General features: G+C 49.0%; 1 protein-coding gene across 2 annotated transcripts in view; it reads right to left on the bottom strand.

The window, feature by feature from the left end:
• The window catches only part of TUB (TUB bipartite transcription factor), a 100,444-nt gene extending 83,320 nt beyond the window's left edge, over positions 1-17,124 (bottom strand). The window contains exon 1 of one of the 2 annotated variants that reach the window (XM_027766107.1): positions 17,023-17,124. In XM_027766107.1, the coding sequence (XP_027621908.1) occupies positions 17,023-17,078 (56 nt within the window). In that variant the 5' untranslated portion in view covers positions 17,079-17,124. The remainder of the gene's footprint in view (positions 1-17,022) is intronic. The other variant, XM_006162887.3, reaches the window with a different exon arrangement.
• Between the last annotated feature and the right edge of the window lie 22 nt (positions 17,125-17,146).

Here is a 17,146-nt window from a genome sequence, read left to right as displayed (position 1 = left end):
TGGCAGATTAGCTGTAATTGCCTGAAGCTGAGGCTGTTGATAAATGTTACTAATAATCAACCTTCAGATCTGACACCCTGCTCAGACTGGGATTACTGTTTTGAATGGAAATCGAACCCAAACCAGTAATTACCCTGTTGAGTGATGCCAGTCTTGCTCTGGAGCCTGCTCTAAGCACAGAAATGGCACCTGTTTCTTGGAACCAGCCCATGAGGGAGGGGATTCAGCAAAGCGTCCCTTCTTGGGGTCACACCTAAAAGCACCAACCGGCCTGGCCTCTGCTGACATAATAGGACATAGTTGACAGGAACACCCACTGTTCTTCCTAGGAATTGCAGGGGGTTGTCCACAGTCTCAGCACAGTCCAGACCTCAGACCTCCCTGCCTTTGGCTGGGTGGAGGCTCCTTGTTGACATCGTCTCTAGCTGTCAGAGGCAGCTGCTTTGGCAGGCGGGTAGCTGTCCCCCGACACAGCTGCAGCACTCTGAGCCTATTTCTGGGACCCCTGGACAGCCACACATTGTTCCCTATTAGACTGGGATGCTCCAGAATGGCCTAAGCTGGGGCCAGCTGAGAAGGGCAAGGCCACAGCAAGCACCAGAACCCATCCCGGGCTCTGCCTCTGGTCCTTGCTTGCTCTGGTGCCAGACGTGGGCCAAGGATGCCTGAAAGCTCTACCTGGAAGCAAGCAGCATCCTCTGGCCCTCCACATCTCTCGGTGCCTCTCATCCTATCTACAGAACCTCTGGAATGCTGGCCTCATCCAGAACCAGGCCAGAAAGGTGCTCCTCTTTCTTACCAGCCCCCTCCTCAGGTGCACACATGCTGGGTCCTTCTCCCTGGGTCCCCACCTGGGTAGCTAGGTACTAGAAACCATTCACTGGGCAAACTGGTGGCCGAACAGCAATGGCAGCACTCTCTTAACATCCTTTGCAACTGGGCTCTGTGCCAGGGCGAGTGGCCCAGAGCAGAATAAGACAGACCCTCCCTGAGAAACACCCATGAGGAGCCAAAGTCTGCAGGTAATGACAGCCACAGGTAGTCCCTGAGGGCCATTCCGACATCTCAGGCCTTGTACAGACTGGAGGTGTTGATGAGCTGCCTTGGAGCGGGGGAGGAGGGATGCAAAGGTGGTCAGGCCTGGTGAGATTCAGAGCATGTGTGACCACAGCTTTTCCTGTCAAGGAAGGCAAGTGTCAGAAACGCCCAGCGCGCTCGCAAGCAGGCACGGACACCTCGAGGGTGCCACCTAGTGACAGCATGGCAGGAATACAGCTCTGTCTTCAGGCTTCAAAGTTTCCCTTTGCTGGTATCGCTGGACTGAATGGGACTTCTGACCTTTAGCTAGAAGTGCAAAGGGTAGCCAAGGAAAGGGGTTTTGTTTTGTTTACGGAAGCTTGGGGCTTGGGAGAAGAGATGAGATGGGCCCCGGGGTCTAGAAGCGGCAGGGCAGGCTGGGAGCCGACAGCTCCAGTGGCACAGCCTGCCCTGCTATTCTCCTGGGGGGCCGAGGTAAACTTAGGGACCCAGAGCAGCTGTGCTCCTCCTCAACACACACCTTGCCCTGTGGCCAAGGAAGGGGCTTTCTCACATCCAGCTTGGTTGTCTCCCAGTCCTCAGCGATCCTATTGGATTCCGGAATGCTTGTTGCCCCAGTCATTTTCCTCTCTTACCAGAGAGAGTAGTCTCCAGGTGTGAGGTGAGGGTCCCTAAAGCGAGGTTCCCAGGTGAGCCGGATGTGTGGGATGTGCGGTGTGGGAACGTGTCCAGGAGTGAGGGGGGGAGGAAGAGAACGCACTGTAGGGTAAGGGGCGTTCACGGGGCGATAGTGCAGACTTTTTCCTAAAGGGCCAGGTAAGCATTTCAGGCTATGAGTCATACTCAGCCCTGAGTTTGTAGGTGAAAGCTGACATCCCCCACCTCTTAAGGGAATAGGCAGGGCTGTTCCAAAAAACTTTTCAAAAGCTGACTGCCAGCTCGCTGACCATAATTCACCTGACCAGTCCAACCTTACTGCCCAGCTAAACGGCTGTCCGTGCAGCACGGTAAGGCCACAGCCCAGAGATGGCCTCATGTCAACCACTGCCGGGCCCCCGGTACTCGGGGACTACCAGTCGCTCCACTGTCCTCATAGGGCAGGGCCTGGGCCAGCTGTGTGCTTGCCTGCCTATCCTAGGCCTGCGGGTCCGGGGCTGCAGTAGGAAAGGTCAGCGTGTCAAGAAGCACGGCCAGTCTGGACCCCATGTCACTGCTCCCTCCCAGCCCTTCCCCCAGCACTCAGGCCCACACTCACCTGCAGCGGGAGGCTCTGCGCTGTCTCTGCGACTCCCCTGCCTTCCCCTAGGGGGTCTCTCTCCACCTAAGCGCTGCCCCTCCAGCCCCTTCTCGAACAGGAACCCCCTCAGAGACCGGCAGGAGGATGGGACTGAACTGCCCCAAGGACACGCCGCCAGACAGATGACACCCCGGGGAAGGCGAGGTGGCCCGAAGAGGGAGGAGGTGTAACCCGGCACCGGCACCGGGACGCAGGGGCAGGGGAGAGGCCAGGCTGGAACCGACCCCTGCCCGGGGCGGCTAGGCCCGGCCGGCTCCCGCCCGGTACACTCTGCGGGGCCTGCGCCAGCCTTCCCACCCTAGCTCCTGTCCCCACGCAGGTGGCGCCGCCACAAGTGGAGCGCGCGTCGCAGGCTCGGGCTGGTCCCTGAGCGCTCCAGTTACACTAAAAGTGAGACCGGGGAAGATGGTATCGGGGCCGCGCGGAGGTAGCACGAGCTCATCCAACATTGATGCGGCCCCGGATTGCCCTGAGCCCCTCGCAGCGGACGCGGGGTCCTCGCTCCCAGCACTTTTAGAACGGGCTTGGAGGGCAGGCAAGGGTCCTCCGCCCCGCCGCTCACCGCCCACGCTCACGCGGGGACTGCTGGGCCCAGCCATCTAAGCGGATCCCTCCCGCACCGCGCCCAGGCTTCGCCCACCTGCGCATAAACTGCACAGGCGAAGGCTGCTGCCTCAACAGGCTTGCACTGGATTTGCCACCTGGTCCTGGGCCAAGAACACTGTACCCCACCCCTCCACTTCACATACTCCCCCCCCAAAAAAATGCAGGGCAAAAGAGGGAGGGAACTGGCCTCTCTCTCCCTCTCTCTCTTACACACACACATACACACACACACACACACACACAGTCATTTCTCCCCTGAACACATGCTTCCAAATTACACACATTCACACACATCCTCAGGACCACTCTGTGGCTATTCTCCTGTCCTCCTGCAAAGGTTCATAACGCAATACACACCCAGTGTGCATGCACTTCACATGTGCTCTGACTGCTGTGCACACACACAGACGTGCACACTCACAGAAGCCTTTTCCGGAGGAGCCTGACCCCTGCCTGCATCTGCTCTCTCACCGCAGGGGAAGGGAGGAGGGAGCACCAGCCCAAAAGTCAGGCTGTGGAGGGAGGTGTGGGCCTCCCTGTGCATGGTGGGGGCTTGTCCCCTTGAACGTGTGCCATCCCTGCTAGCGCTTGATCTGCAGGGCGGGAGAGGCCATGGCGGCAGAGCTAGGTTAGGATGAAGACTTTGATTGGGAATGTGACTTTGTAACGTGATCGTCCTGGGTCACTGTTACTCTGGTGCTGTCCCTCTCTGACTCCAGAGTCTCCCCACATACTGGACACTTGTACCCCTGACCTGAGCTCTGCGCTCTTCATTCTGACATGAGGTCCCCATCTGCTGACATGGGTCTCTAGCACTGTTCACCTGTGGAAATATGCCACCCCAGGACAACGGCGTGGTCAGGCTGTGCCTGCAAGAGCCAACACCACACACACACACACACACACACACACACACGCAGAGCTTTCTTTGCTCATCTTTACTTTCACTCATTTTTTGGAGAGATTTTTTTTTTTTTTTTTTGGCTATAGGGTGCATGTGCTCACCAGAGAGACAGAGACAGAGAGACAGAAAGCAGGAAATTACACCCCAGAGGGGGTGCCCACACCACAATCCCTTCTCCTCCATTCTCCTCTTGTGATTTTGGGCACACACGCACAAGCACTTGGCGTGGGTTTCAAGCCTCTGGGTCCAGGGACACAAACTGTGGTTGGCCACGTGGGAGTCCAGTGATGTAGCCATTATGCCATCTGCTGGTCCCAACTCATCTTTTTTTCTTTTTCTTTATTTTTTTAACAATTATTTTATTTAACTTTATTTATTTATTCATTTTTAATTTGACTAGAGAAGTGCAGAGTGAAGAAAGAGAGGAAAAGTAAGAAAGCAAGCTGCCAGGTCCAGGACTTGAACTATATAGTCAACCATGTGGGAGTCCAGCACTCTTAACCACCATGCCACCTGCCAGCCCCCTCATCTTTATTAAAAAAAAAATAATAAGATTTTTGCTATAGGGTATGTGCCCACTGGAAAGACAGAGAAACACAGTGAGAGAAAGAAAGTGAGAAACCATGGCCACACTGCAGTCCCTTCTCCAGTCTCCTCTTGGGATTTTGGGCACACACACACACGTGCCTGGTGTGAGTTTCAAACTGCTTGGTCCAGGACTCAAACTGTGGTCAGCCATGTGGAAGTCCAGTGCCTTAACCACTATGCCACCTGCTGGCCCCATCTGCTCATCTTTGAGAGGCAGAGAGAGGCTGACTGGGAACACATACCTGAACACAAAGATCTAATTTCCGCACTTTCAGGACCATCCCCACCACTCAGGATGAAGAGAAAAGGTGTGTGAGCACAGGCTGGGCTAGAATCGCCCAGCTGGGACCCAGGCTCACCTGGCAGTGACCTATCACCAAAGCACAGGATTTTCCAGAGTGAAAGTATAAAATATCAACAAGTTACCCATGAGCCCCTGCATGGCAACTGTTCTCCAGATTACAGGCACCGCCAGCCCTTCTTTCCCCCTCTGGTCACAGATGAGGTGTCCCTGTCCCAGGATCTTTTTGCCTGTGTTTGAATGCATCCTGTGACCCTACCTGGGAAACCACAGTATTAGGTCATTCTAAACCCCACTGTGGGCGAATCCCAAAAGAGTTGAGAAGTCCATCTCACCTCCATAACTGGCTCTTCTCCTCACCCCTAACCACCCCGAGCTCCACTCACATCAGCTGCTTGGGAGATAGACCACCTCTCACTTGCTTCCTTCTGAAGTTATATCTCAACGACCCTCTATAGCACCACTCCCATTTGCCCCCACCCGGCCCAGTCATCTTGGCCCTGTTCTGCTAAAAATCCATCAAAAGAGAGTAGCTGGGGATCAGATGGTGGTGCAGTGGTCAAACACAATGCTCTCTCTGTGAGGCAGTCCCACATAAGAAGGTTTCCTGTTCAAGTCTAGAGACGTCCCTGAGTACACCAGGAACATAGCTGTCCATGACCTGGAGCTGACTGAAGCCTGGGACTGGATTGTGGCATCAGAAGTCTCTTGGAGGTGCTGTCTCTGTGTGTGTCTCTGCCTCTCTCACTCATGGAAGAAAGGAGGAAATAAACTTTAAAAAGAGAGAGTAGCTTTACTCAGAAAGAGCTGAAATGAAAGTAGGGCCTCTTGGGACCAGCAGTTAGCGTGATGGCTATGTCGCTGGACTCCCATGTAGTTGACCGCGGTTTGAGTCCCGGACCTGGTGGCTTAAATTCACGCTGGGCGCTTGTGCATGCGTGCTCAAGAGTAGAATGAAGGAGAAGGAATTGCAGCGTGGTTATCCCCCCAGGGGGTGATTTCTCGCTTTCTATCTCTCTGTCTCTCTCTGTCTTCCTGGCGAGCACATGCGCCCTATAGCAAAAACCTCTCCAAAAAAAAAAGAGAAAGTAGGGCCTCCAGCTACCCACCTCTGGGGACCACCCAGCCTCCCGAGTCCAGCAGCCCCCAAACTGGCATTGGTACGGCAGGATCTCAATCCCAGCCCACCCTATTTTCAGCCCCTCCACCCTGGCTTTGCCAACTACAGAATACCGAGGCCACAGGATATCAGGACTAGAAGAGTGCTGGTAACTACTTTGTCCCATTACCTGTGGGAAGACGGGCCCAGGGGCCATGTGGCTTTCCCAGGGCCAGAATGGGGATTAATAGAGGAGTCATATCAAATCCTGGACTCCTGCCTCTCTTCACCGTACTCTTTGGAAGACATCTTCCTCCCTCATGAAACCAAGTGTACAGATCGTAAAAGTAACACTTCCTCATCTCTGAACGAGCTGCCCGTGAGGCTAATACCCACAAGGGTTAGCCTGGCTGCTCCTGCCCAGCCTCTTCCAACTTCTCTACTGATTCTCACCCACCAGCAGTGGGGACTGGCGCTGGCTGGGCTCATCCCTGCAGGCTCCTTTGCAACAGTCTCTCCACCACTGAGACATGGGCCCAAGTCCTAGGCGTGGATGTCTGTTTTAGTGTCCTAATATACTTCTGAAGTCTCCACTGAGGCAAAAGGCCCAGTCCCTCTTGAGGGAGTTAAATTTTGTCACCCTTGCCTCAGGCACTGGCAAAGATCCCCAACCCAAGTCCCCATCTAAACCTGCTTCTTATCCCTAACCTGGAGGCCCTGCAACTGTGCCCCCTCACCCAACTGGCCCGACTGGTGCATATCTGGACTTCATTAGGCATGTGTCTTCAAGGTGGGACTGCCTCCCTACGTACAATCCTGACCCACCTTGGCCTCCTTCCCTGACTGTCCCCCGTCCTCACAGAGCTCCTGAGGACCTTGGGACGGTGCCTGCCTAGGTCATCACATCTATCCTTGTAACTAGAAAATGCTAATTTTCGGATTCAACAGGACAGAAAGTCCTGATGGTAGAGGAAGGCCCCTGTTAGGTGCCAGGTAAGAGCAATAGCTAATGGTCAAATAGCACTTACTCCACATTTAGTAAGCCTTAGACACAGCAACTCACCTAATCCTTACAACAACCCTGAGTGGGTACTATTATTGTTTCCTCCAGTTTAGAGATGCAGAAAGAGACTCAAGCAATTAAGTAGCTTCTCCAAGGTCATGCCTGTACCATGCAAGTGATCTGAGTACCGTGGAGGAGACAGAAATAACTTTCTGGAACGTAAGAAAGCAGAAGACAGCTCTGAATCTGACCCCACTCCTCCCAAACTCTCCACTCTGTAACAGTTGGGTTCAAAAACCTGGAGAGCCCCTGCTAGGTGCCAGGTAATAATAATGATAGCCAACAACCGAATAGCACCTATTCCACCTTTACTAAGTTGATTTCTAAAAACAAAGCACACATTTTGTGACTGTTAAATTCTCCCAGAATTGTAAAGTACAGCTTAGTAAAAAGGCAGAAAATACAAAATAGGTGTGAGTAAAATTAAGATGATGTAACTAAATAGAAATATATACCATATTCATGGCTAGAAGGCCCAATATTACTAAGATGTCAGGTCACCCCAAATTGATCTACAAATTCAACAAAATTCCAATAAGCATTTTTTTGGGGGTAGAACTCATAGCCAAATTAATGTGAAATTGAAAAAGACTTAGAAAAGTCAAAAACAACTTTGAAAAAATAATATACTTGAAGATCCCAAACTATCTGATGTCAAGACTCATTACAATGCTACGGTAATCAAGAAAGTGTGTTATTGCATCAACAAAGACAAATAGATTGGTGGAATGGAATTGAGAGAACAGAGATAATCTTAAAATAAGAACAACTGATTTTTGATAAAAGGGGCATAAGCAATTCAAGGGAAAAAGGTAAGTCTTTTTGATCAATTGTGCTGAAACAACTGTATATCCATTTTTTTTAATGAACCTCGTACCATAGACAAAATGTTAACTCAAAATGGAGCACAGGTCTAAATTTAAAACATAAAATTAGAGAATTCCTAGGAGAAAACCTTTGTCACCTTGAGTTAGGCAATGGTTTCTTTCTCTTTTTTTTTTGGAGAGGTTTTTACTATAGGGCGCATGCGCTCGCCAGACAGAAAGCGAGAAATCACCCCTCAGGGGGGATGGCCACGCCGCAATCCCTTCTCCTCCATTCTCCTCTTGGGATCTTGGGCACGCATGCACACACACCCCGCATGAGTTTAAGCCACCGGGTCCGGGACTCGAACCGTGGTCGACTACGTGGGAGTCCAGAGACATAGCCATTACGCTAATTGCTGGTCCCAGGCAATGGTTTCTTATAAATCTTATATGAAACCAGAAGCTCAATCCAGAAATGAACAAATTGGGTTATAATCAAAAGTAAAATCTTCTGTTCTTGAAAATACATAAGAAAATGAAAAAGAAAAAGAAAACCACTGACTGAGGAAGATACTGCAACATCTTATATGTGATAAAGGTCAGGCATCCACAATGTATAAAGACTTCTCAAAACAATAATGAGGGCTGGCCCTGTGACCAAGTAATTAAGGGAGCAAGATTTTACAAGCTCAACTGTGCGGTTTCAATCCTGGTCCCAGTTGCTTGAAAAACATGCTGGGCATATGTGTGTAAGTGCTCAAAGTCCCGACGGGATGGAGAAATGGAGGAGAAGGGATTGCAGCATGGCTATACCCCATTGAGGGATGCCTCCTCTTTCCCTCTTTTCTCCCTTTGGTCCTTACACATGCCCACTGCTAATTAAAAAAAAAACAAAAACAAAAACAAAAAACAACAACAACAAAAACACCAGTGGTGGGCCACTGGTAGATCCTGGCTCCATCCCAGATTCACAGGGTAAAAAACACATCGGGCTTGTATGTGTGTGTGTGCCCAAAACCCAAAAAGGAGGGAGAAATGAGGAAAGGGTATTGTGGCATTTCTGTGCCGCATGGAGGTTGCTTTTGTGTTCCTTTTCTCTTTCTCTTTCTCTTTCTCTCTCTCTCTCTCTCTCTCTGTGTGTGTGTGTGTCTGGCAAGCACAAGTACCCTCTGGAAAATAAAAACAAAACAAAATTCAATAATAAAAGCACAAACAGGGACCAGCAGTTAGCGTAATGGCTATGTTGCTGGACACCCATGTAGCTGACCGCGGTTTGCGTCCTGCACCCGGTGGTTTAAACTCACACTGGGCGCGTGTGCATGCCCAAGATTCATAGAGGAGAATGGAGGAGAAGGGATTGTGGCATGACCATCTCCCCTGGGGGATGACTTCTCACTTTCTGTCTCTATCTCTTTGATGAGAGCACATGCCCTATAGCAGATTTCTTGCTTTCTATCTCTCTGTCTGTCTCTGTCTGGCTGGCAAGCGCATGCGCCCCATAGCAAAAACCTCTCCAAAAAAAAAGCACAAAGAACTAAATTTAAAAACGGGGAAACTATTTTAGTATAAACGTCTCCAAAGAAAACATTAATAATATATGATGAAAAAAACATATGAAAATATACTCAGCAGCATTAGTCATTAGGTAAATGCAAAATAAATCACAATGACATACCACTACATGCCTTTAAGAATGGCTAAACTGCACAGCAGAAATGTGTAAGGAGAGAGACCTGCAAGCCATTCTTATTTTTACAACAACCTTCTCTTAAAGCAACTAAACCCTTCTCACAAGAGTGAGAACCCATTCCCTCTTGTGAGGCAGCATTAATCTATTCATGATGGTGGTGCCCTCCATGATCCAAACACCACTTACTAGGTCCCACCTCTCAAAGGCCTCACCCCCTCCCAATGCCATGACACAGGGGACCAAGCTTCCAGGTCATGAACCTTCGGGGGTGCAAACCACAGCAATAGAATACTATTCAGCAATGGAAAGAAAAGATGACTGACTCTTGGGAGAATGTCAAAATAATTATGCTGTGTGAATGAGGCCACAAGAAAAGGTATTGCCTGAGTGATTCCATGAACAAAAAATTATAGGAAATGCAAACAAATCGTATTTGTGGTTTTCTGAGGATGATGGTGAGAGGTTCTGAGACTGGGATAGGAACAGAAGGGAAGTCTGACAAGGAGGAACAGAGACACACCTGCCTTGCTGTTCCCAAACACACTGGATACACTTTTACCTCAGGACCTTTTTCCTTGCTGCTCCCTGCCATGAAACATTCTTCCCCACTAGCCATGGGATTCCTTCCTCACTTTTCACCTCTCTATTGAAATAGCACCTTATTAGAAAGAGTGCCCCGGCCATACTGTATGACACAACACATTCACCACCATCCCCTCAACGGTCAGACTCTGTCCTTACTCCATTTTATTTTTCTTCTTTACACTCCTCATATTATGTAAGTCATTTAGCACTACATATTTTTGTTTTTGTTTTGTTTTGTTTTGTCATTTGTTGTTTATTTTGGAGAGGTTTTTGCTATAGGGTGCATTTGCTCACCAGAAAGGCAGAGAGACAGAAAGCGAGAAATCACCCCCCAGGGGGAATGGCCACACCGCAATCCCTTCTCCTCCATTCTCCTCTCGGGATCTTGGGCACACATGCACACCTGCCCAGCGTGAGTTTAAGCCACTGGGTCTGGGACTCGAACTGTGGTCGACTACATGGGAATTCAGCGACATAGCCATTACACTAACTGCTGGTCCTGACATGTTTTTGTTTTAAGGTTTTGTTTTTTTAAAATTTTTTTATATTAATTAATTAATTTATTATCATAATCTTGTTTATATTACATTGAATCACATATAACTTTACAGTGAGGTTCATTTTTAAATTTTTTTGGTCTACCTCCCTCCACTAGACAGTAAGAACTTTGAGGCCAGGGTCTTTGTTTCGTTCACTGCTCTGTCTCTAGTACCTAAAATGTTGGCTGGCATTTAGGAAGGGCTCAGTAAACACATAACTGAATGAACAGACCACCATGAGAGGCAAGTGCTATTATTATGTTTATAGATGGGGTTAAGTCATTTGTCTTGAGTCACTTGACCAACAATTGTGGGAGCGAGGCTTCAAAGTCGGGTTACTGAGACTCCCAAAACCCAAGTACTGAGCATTTATATTACTTGTCTCAGAGTCTGAGAAACCAAACTCACAAACAAGTAATCAAACAACAATGCAGTTAGAGCAACTGCCTCTGGAACAGACACCAATTCCTTCCTTCTGGAGGATAATCAGGCAAGAGCAAAAATGTGAAACCAGCAACTTCTCTTCCAGGAATTATTATAATAAAATAGTCAGACATGGAGGGAAGAAATGTTACATGCACAAGGATGTTGTTGCAGAATGGTTTATAATAGCAAAACCTGGAAACGACAAAAGAGTCCCCATAAGGGAGAGAGTGAAGTGGGAGAGAAGTGATGTGGTCTCGGGAAGTGACAGAAGATCATGCCTGATGTGATCAGTGTGTCTAAAAAGAGTAGGAGGCAAGACCATTTGCTTAGAGTATGGGGGTGTGGGTAAGGAGGTGTCTTCAGAATGCTTAAGGGTTTGAGGAGCTCTTGGGAGTGGAGCTAACCAGGGAGAAGTAAAAAGATTGACAGATGGTGTAGGTGTCCCAGCTGAGGATGAAGACAATGCAGGTGGTGACAATCTGCGTAGCTATATGGTTTTGTGGTAGTGTGTGGTGCCATGAAAAGAAAGGGGATGGCGTTTCTAACACGGATCACACAGGGCTGGAGTGCTGAACAGGTGTAACAGAATAGAAAGTGCTAGAGTTAGCGATTGAAATAATCTACCATGAGCTGAGGTGTGAAGGAAAGGAAAGAGGCCAGGAAAGGGCTTGCAGAACAGCAGAAAAGCCACTAGATGACTCTACGGTGTCATAGAAGGGAGGTGCCTGAGGTCAGAGTGTGGGATGTTAGTGTGAGGTCAGAAGTGAAACGTCCCACTGTTAACATCTAGGACTATTCTGTGAATACCGGAAGAGGTCCAGAGACTCTGAGTGAAGAAGGCTCGTTGACGACAGACATGATACGGGGACTTTTAGGAAAATAACTGGGGCTTGAGCGGAGACAACATGGTTAATGAAGTGCCAAGATGTTGAAACAATGCACTTGATACCTACTTTATGCCAATCATTTAATTTTATCTTCTTAACAATCGGTGGTATAAATAAGAACAGGCAGGAAATAACTAGACTTGGAGAGCTCAGGGCCAATGTCAAAGTTTTAATGAGTTCATGTGGCTGGAGGATGTTGAATAGAGAATATAGAGTCACCAGTGAAGGGTCTGATTTTGAACACGTTGAGCTAGGGGTGTTGGTGGAATATCTACATGGAGATGCCCACAAGCAAATTTAAAGATGTAGGCCTAGGACTTGGCAAAAGCGCTGAAATTAGGGACGTCTATGTTAAAATAATTGAGTTCATAACTGAGACCAAGGGATAGCCTGAGAATAGAATGGACTACTAGGACTTGGCAAAAGCGCTGAAATTAGGGATGTCTATGTTAAAAGAATTGAGTTCATAACTGAGACCAGGGTATAGCCTGAGAATAGAATGGACTGGAACAGAATGGAAGAGAGGCAAGCTTTGTCATGCATTTATATTTGGGGAGTGGGGGCCAAAAGGAGTCAGTAATTTTAAAAATGGAGACAGCACATTGTGGTAGATTATAAAAGTGACCATACGTAGTATGTAGCTCCTCCCTTTAAGAAATAAGGCTTATTTTTCCCAGTGGCTGGCGTTTTGAATACAAAATGGCAGAATGATGTTGTGCAAGTTCCAAACTTAGGCCTCAAGAGGCCTTGTAGCTTCTGTTTTCTGGCGGGGAACCCTTCCACCACCACGTGAACAACACTGAGTGAGTCTCCTGGAAAAGAGAGACAAATTCAGCCCAGAAAGGCTGAGCCTTGCCCAGACCACAAAAAACACCAGCTGAGCCCAGCCCAAATTTCAGAATCTCTTTTTAATGAGAGAGAAATATAGGTATTTTTGATAGGGACTTGCCATCTCATAACCTTCCTGCCCCAGGCTTCTAGTTTCTATGATCACAGACACAAGCCACCATGCAAGCCTCTTTATGCTGTTCTGGAAACGAAACCTGGGTCTCCCCTGTGGTTTCAGCTACCACGCAGCAGTGCCCTCCCACTTGCACCATTGCAGCTAGGCCTGATCAATAGAATCTTGAACTAACTGAAACTGTAGTTATTTAAGTCACTAAGTTTAGGCCTGGCTTTTCACATAGCAATAGGTAATTGAAGTACATATTGCCACAAAAGCACAAGGGAAAACCCACTTAAAATAAACACACTGAGGAGTTCAACTTGAGTGGGGCCTTGAAGAGAGGTTTCCCAAGTTCGAGAATGTGGGGCAGAACAAGGTTGAAATACAAGGGTTAACTACTTTTTTAAAGATTTGTTTTATTTAATTTTATTTATTTGTTTATTTTAATTTGGCCAGAAAGGGACAGAGAAAGAGAGAGAGAGAGAGAAAGTGAGAAAGCAAGCACCAGGTCTGGGACTTGAACTGTGGTCCACCATGTGAGAGTCTAGCACCCTTAACTACCATGCCACCTACCAGCCTCAACAAGGGTTAACTATTAACAATGATCACTGGGGCTGGCAGGTGGCATGATGTTTAAGGTACTGGACTCCCCACATAGTTGAACGCGGTTCAAGTCCTGGACCTGGCTGCTTATTTCTCACTTTCTCTTTCTCTCTGTCTCCCTCTGGTCAAATAAAATAAATAAATAAATAAATAAAATTAAATAAATAATTATTTAAAAAACATGATTACTTGTAGGACTGAGGATGAGAATAAAGGCAGGCAGCAGAATCACAGAATTTCACTTTTACTATCTGTATGTCCTGTGTACATGTTGCTGGTGTAATATTTTTAATAGCTTTATTGAGAATTGTGTGATTTTAAAAAATATGGTCATGAGGGGCCAGCAGGTGGCATGGTGATTAAGGTGCTTGACTCCCACATGGCGTACCGTGGTTCAAGGCCCAGACCTGGTGGCCTGAAAACCACACTGGGCATGTGTGCATGCATACCCAAAATCCCAGGAGAAGAATGGAAGAGAAAGGATTGCAGCCTGACCATCCCCCATGGGAAGTGCTTTCTCACTTTTCCTCTGTTTTTCTCTCTTTATCTCTTAGGTGAGTGCACGTGCCCTGTAGCAAAACAAAACAAAACAAAAATATAGTCATGAGTTGCTTTACAACAAAAACATCTGTTTTTTTTTTTTTTGGAGAGTTTTTTTTTTACTATAGGGCACATGCGCTTGCCAGACAGACAGAGACAGAGAGACAGAAAGCGAGAAATCACCCCCCAGGGGGTATGGCTACACCGCAATCCCTTCTCCTCCATTCTCCTCTCGAGATCTTGGGCACATGCGCCCAGCTTGAGTTTAAGCCACCAGGTCCAAGACTCGAACCGCTGTCGACTACGTGGGAGTCCAGCGACATAGCCATTACACCAACTGCTGGTCCCACAACAAAAACATATTTTAAGGGGCCAGTGTGGTTAAGGCACTGGACTTTCACATGGCTGACCAGGTTCAAACATCAGATCTAGCATCTTACTTTCTCTCACTTTTTCTTTCTCTGTCTCTCTCTGGTGAATGTGTGTGCCCTATAGTTAATTTTAAAAATAATACTAATAATACATAAAATTGAATAAATAGGGACCAGCAGCTAGCGTAATGGCTATGTCACTGGACTTCCACGAAGTCAACTGCAATTCAAGTCCCAGACCCAGTGGCTTAAAATTCATGCTCGGCACATATGCCCCAAGATCCCGAGAGGAGAATGGAGGAGAAGGGATTGCGGCATGGCCATCCCCCCTGGGGGGTGATTTCTCGCTTTCTGTCTCTCTGTCTCTCTCTATCTTTCTGACAAGCTCATATGCCCTATAGCAAAAACCTCTCCAAAAAAAATTAAATAAATAATTCTTAAAAAAAAAAAAAACACATTCTAAGAAATGCAACTTTGTCATTGTGTAAACACCGTAGAGTGTCCTTACATAGATCTAGACGGCACAGCCCACCACACACCTAGGCTTTGTGGGAGAGCCTGCGTATGGCCCATCACTGACAGCAACGGTGGTACGCAGCGAATGTCTGCAATTCAATAGTCAGGCTTCCAAAACCAAATACTGATTAGAAAATGGAGCTGGGTGGAACAGAAAAGGGGTTGCAGAGGACAGCCAAGCCAGTTATATCGTAATCACTTGGGATGCTTAACACAACTATGGCACCCAGGGGCCCACCCCTGGATATTCCGATTCATTTCTGGTGAGCGCCAGGGAAGTTGCTTTCTTCACACAGTTCCCAAGGTGCTGGGATTGTCAGGGTGAGAAGAAAAGAGCTAAGGAAACAGAACCCCAGGAAATGTCTTCATTTAGGGGTCCAAACAGCTGAACGATGATTTTCAAGTTCTGTTTCCATGGGAATATTAGGGCCCCCAGAGACACTGACGATACAGTAGTTATTCATAAGACAGCCACAGACATCATCTACTGCATAATTAACTATTCTCAGGCAATATTTTAAGCTCTTTATGCTTATTACTTCATTTAATACTTATAACACTGCCCCATTTTACAGACAAGGAAACTTAGGCCCAGAAAGGAAAAGTGATTTGTCCAAGGATAGCTACTGATAAGTGGAGTCAGGATGTGAATCCAGATTGTCTAATTCCAATCTTTTTGCTTTTGTTTGTTTGCGGGAAGATGATTTAGTTACCACATAGCATCAACTCCATTTTCAGCTTTCCTCTCATACAGGGACCTCTGCCATGTGCTACCACTTACTTCTAGAGTCTAGTCTGTCTCAGCTCCTTCCAGGCCCCCGATACTTGTTAAATACGTGAATGAATGTGCCCTTTGGAATCTGGACACAAATCTATAGACTGTGCTATTTTAAGTTTAATATTTCAGTAAGGTTAGAGTGCTTCTCCACAGACAGCCCTACTTTTCCAAAGGGTAAGTTCACTAGCATTGTGAGGTAGACCCGGGATTGCTCCGGCCGTGCAATGAAGGGCTGATGAGGAAACAGAATCAACCAATGCAGACAGTAGTTTTCCCCAAAGAAGACAATGAAAGCGTAGAAAGGGGCAGGTCTGGTGTCCCTCCTATCTCCAGGGAGACAGGACAAACTTGAACAGGTCTACAGGGGGAGGAGCGATTAGCAGCGGAGAGGGGAAGTAAGGAAGAGCTACAGATGGGAGGACTGGAGACCAGACCTAGAGGGTGAGGAAGGGTCCTAGGGGAATCAGCCTTGGGCTGGAGGGACACCTGCTCCTCTGAATCCATGGAAACGGAAGCTGTCAAAGATGCAGGAAGGGTTTTAACAGAGGAAAAGGAGAGGCGCAAGGGGCAGGGCCTCACACAGCAGCCCAGGGGGTAAAGTTCTCTTCGGCTCCTAACCACTTAGGGCCATGGATCAGAGCATTTTACTCCAAGATTCTGAAGCTCCACAGAGGGACGGGAACTTAAAAACAACCCAAACTAATTACTACCTATTATCATTATGTTTTCATTTACAATAGAGCGGTGGCATTTAGTCCAGCGAAAAAGTACAACATAAACTCGCAATAAATCTGCTACTCTGATTTTTGACTGGCTTTCTGTCGTCCTTATTTTTCTCATTTCTTCAGGGAGGATGATTCCTTCCTCCAGGACAAGTGCGTGGGGAGCACGGCTCCAAACCGCCCCCGCCCGCAGCCGCTTTCCATCCCCGCGGGGCGGGCAGGGAGCCTGGCAACCCGTAGGGTACCCCGACGCCTCCCCTGCGCCCCTACAGCCGGCCTCAGGCTGCCACGCGCCCAGCCAAGCAGGCAGCGACTCGCAGGGCCGGGTCAGCCAGGGCCACTCCGCAGGGCCAGCCTTTGTCCCTGCCAAGGGCCAGCAGGGCGCGGCCCCGGGCGGCGGGGGCGGCACTGCCGGGCAAGGTGCGGCCTGGAACCCAGGGGCGCCCTCCTAGCCCCGCACGCCCACAGATCCGCGCGGGGCTGGGGTGGCGGTGGGAGAGTAGGAGTGACAGCTCGCGGGTGCCAGTGCCGCGCGCTCCGACAGCCCTGCCCCGCAGGTATCAAGGCGCCCCCGCCCGGGGTTCCGAGGGTCCGGGTGCCCAGGTCCTCCGTGGGGTCCTGGGTGCGCACGCCGCTCTACGCCCCAGGCCCGCGTCTCCCAGCGCCCACGCAGGGCCACCCGGAGGGCCGGGGAGCGCGTGCTCCGGCGCGCCCTACCTGTCGTAGCTCCAGCGGCTGTAGGACAGGCTCCGGTGGCTGCTGACTCCCTCCATCGCAGCCTCCCGCCTCGGCTCCCGGCTCCCCGCTCCCCGCTCCCCCGGCGGGCGCGGGGCCGCGGGGG

Source organism: Tupaia chinensis, unplaced genomic scaffold (assembly GCF_000334495.1).
Source record: "Tupaia chinensis unplaced genomic scaffold, TupChi_1.0 Scaffold141165_1, whole genome shotgun sequence".
Taxonomy (NCBI): domain Eukaryota; kingdom Metazoa; phylum Chordata; class Mammalia; order Scandentia; family Tupaiidae; genus Tupaia; species Tupaia belangeri.
Note: the sequence above shows the minus strand (reverse complement) of the source record. Positions and strands in the feature narration are given on the sequence as shown.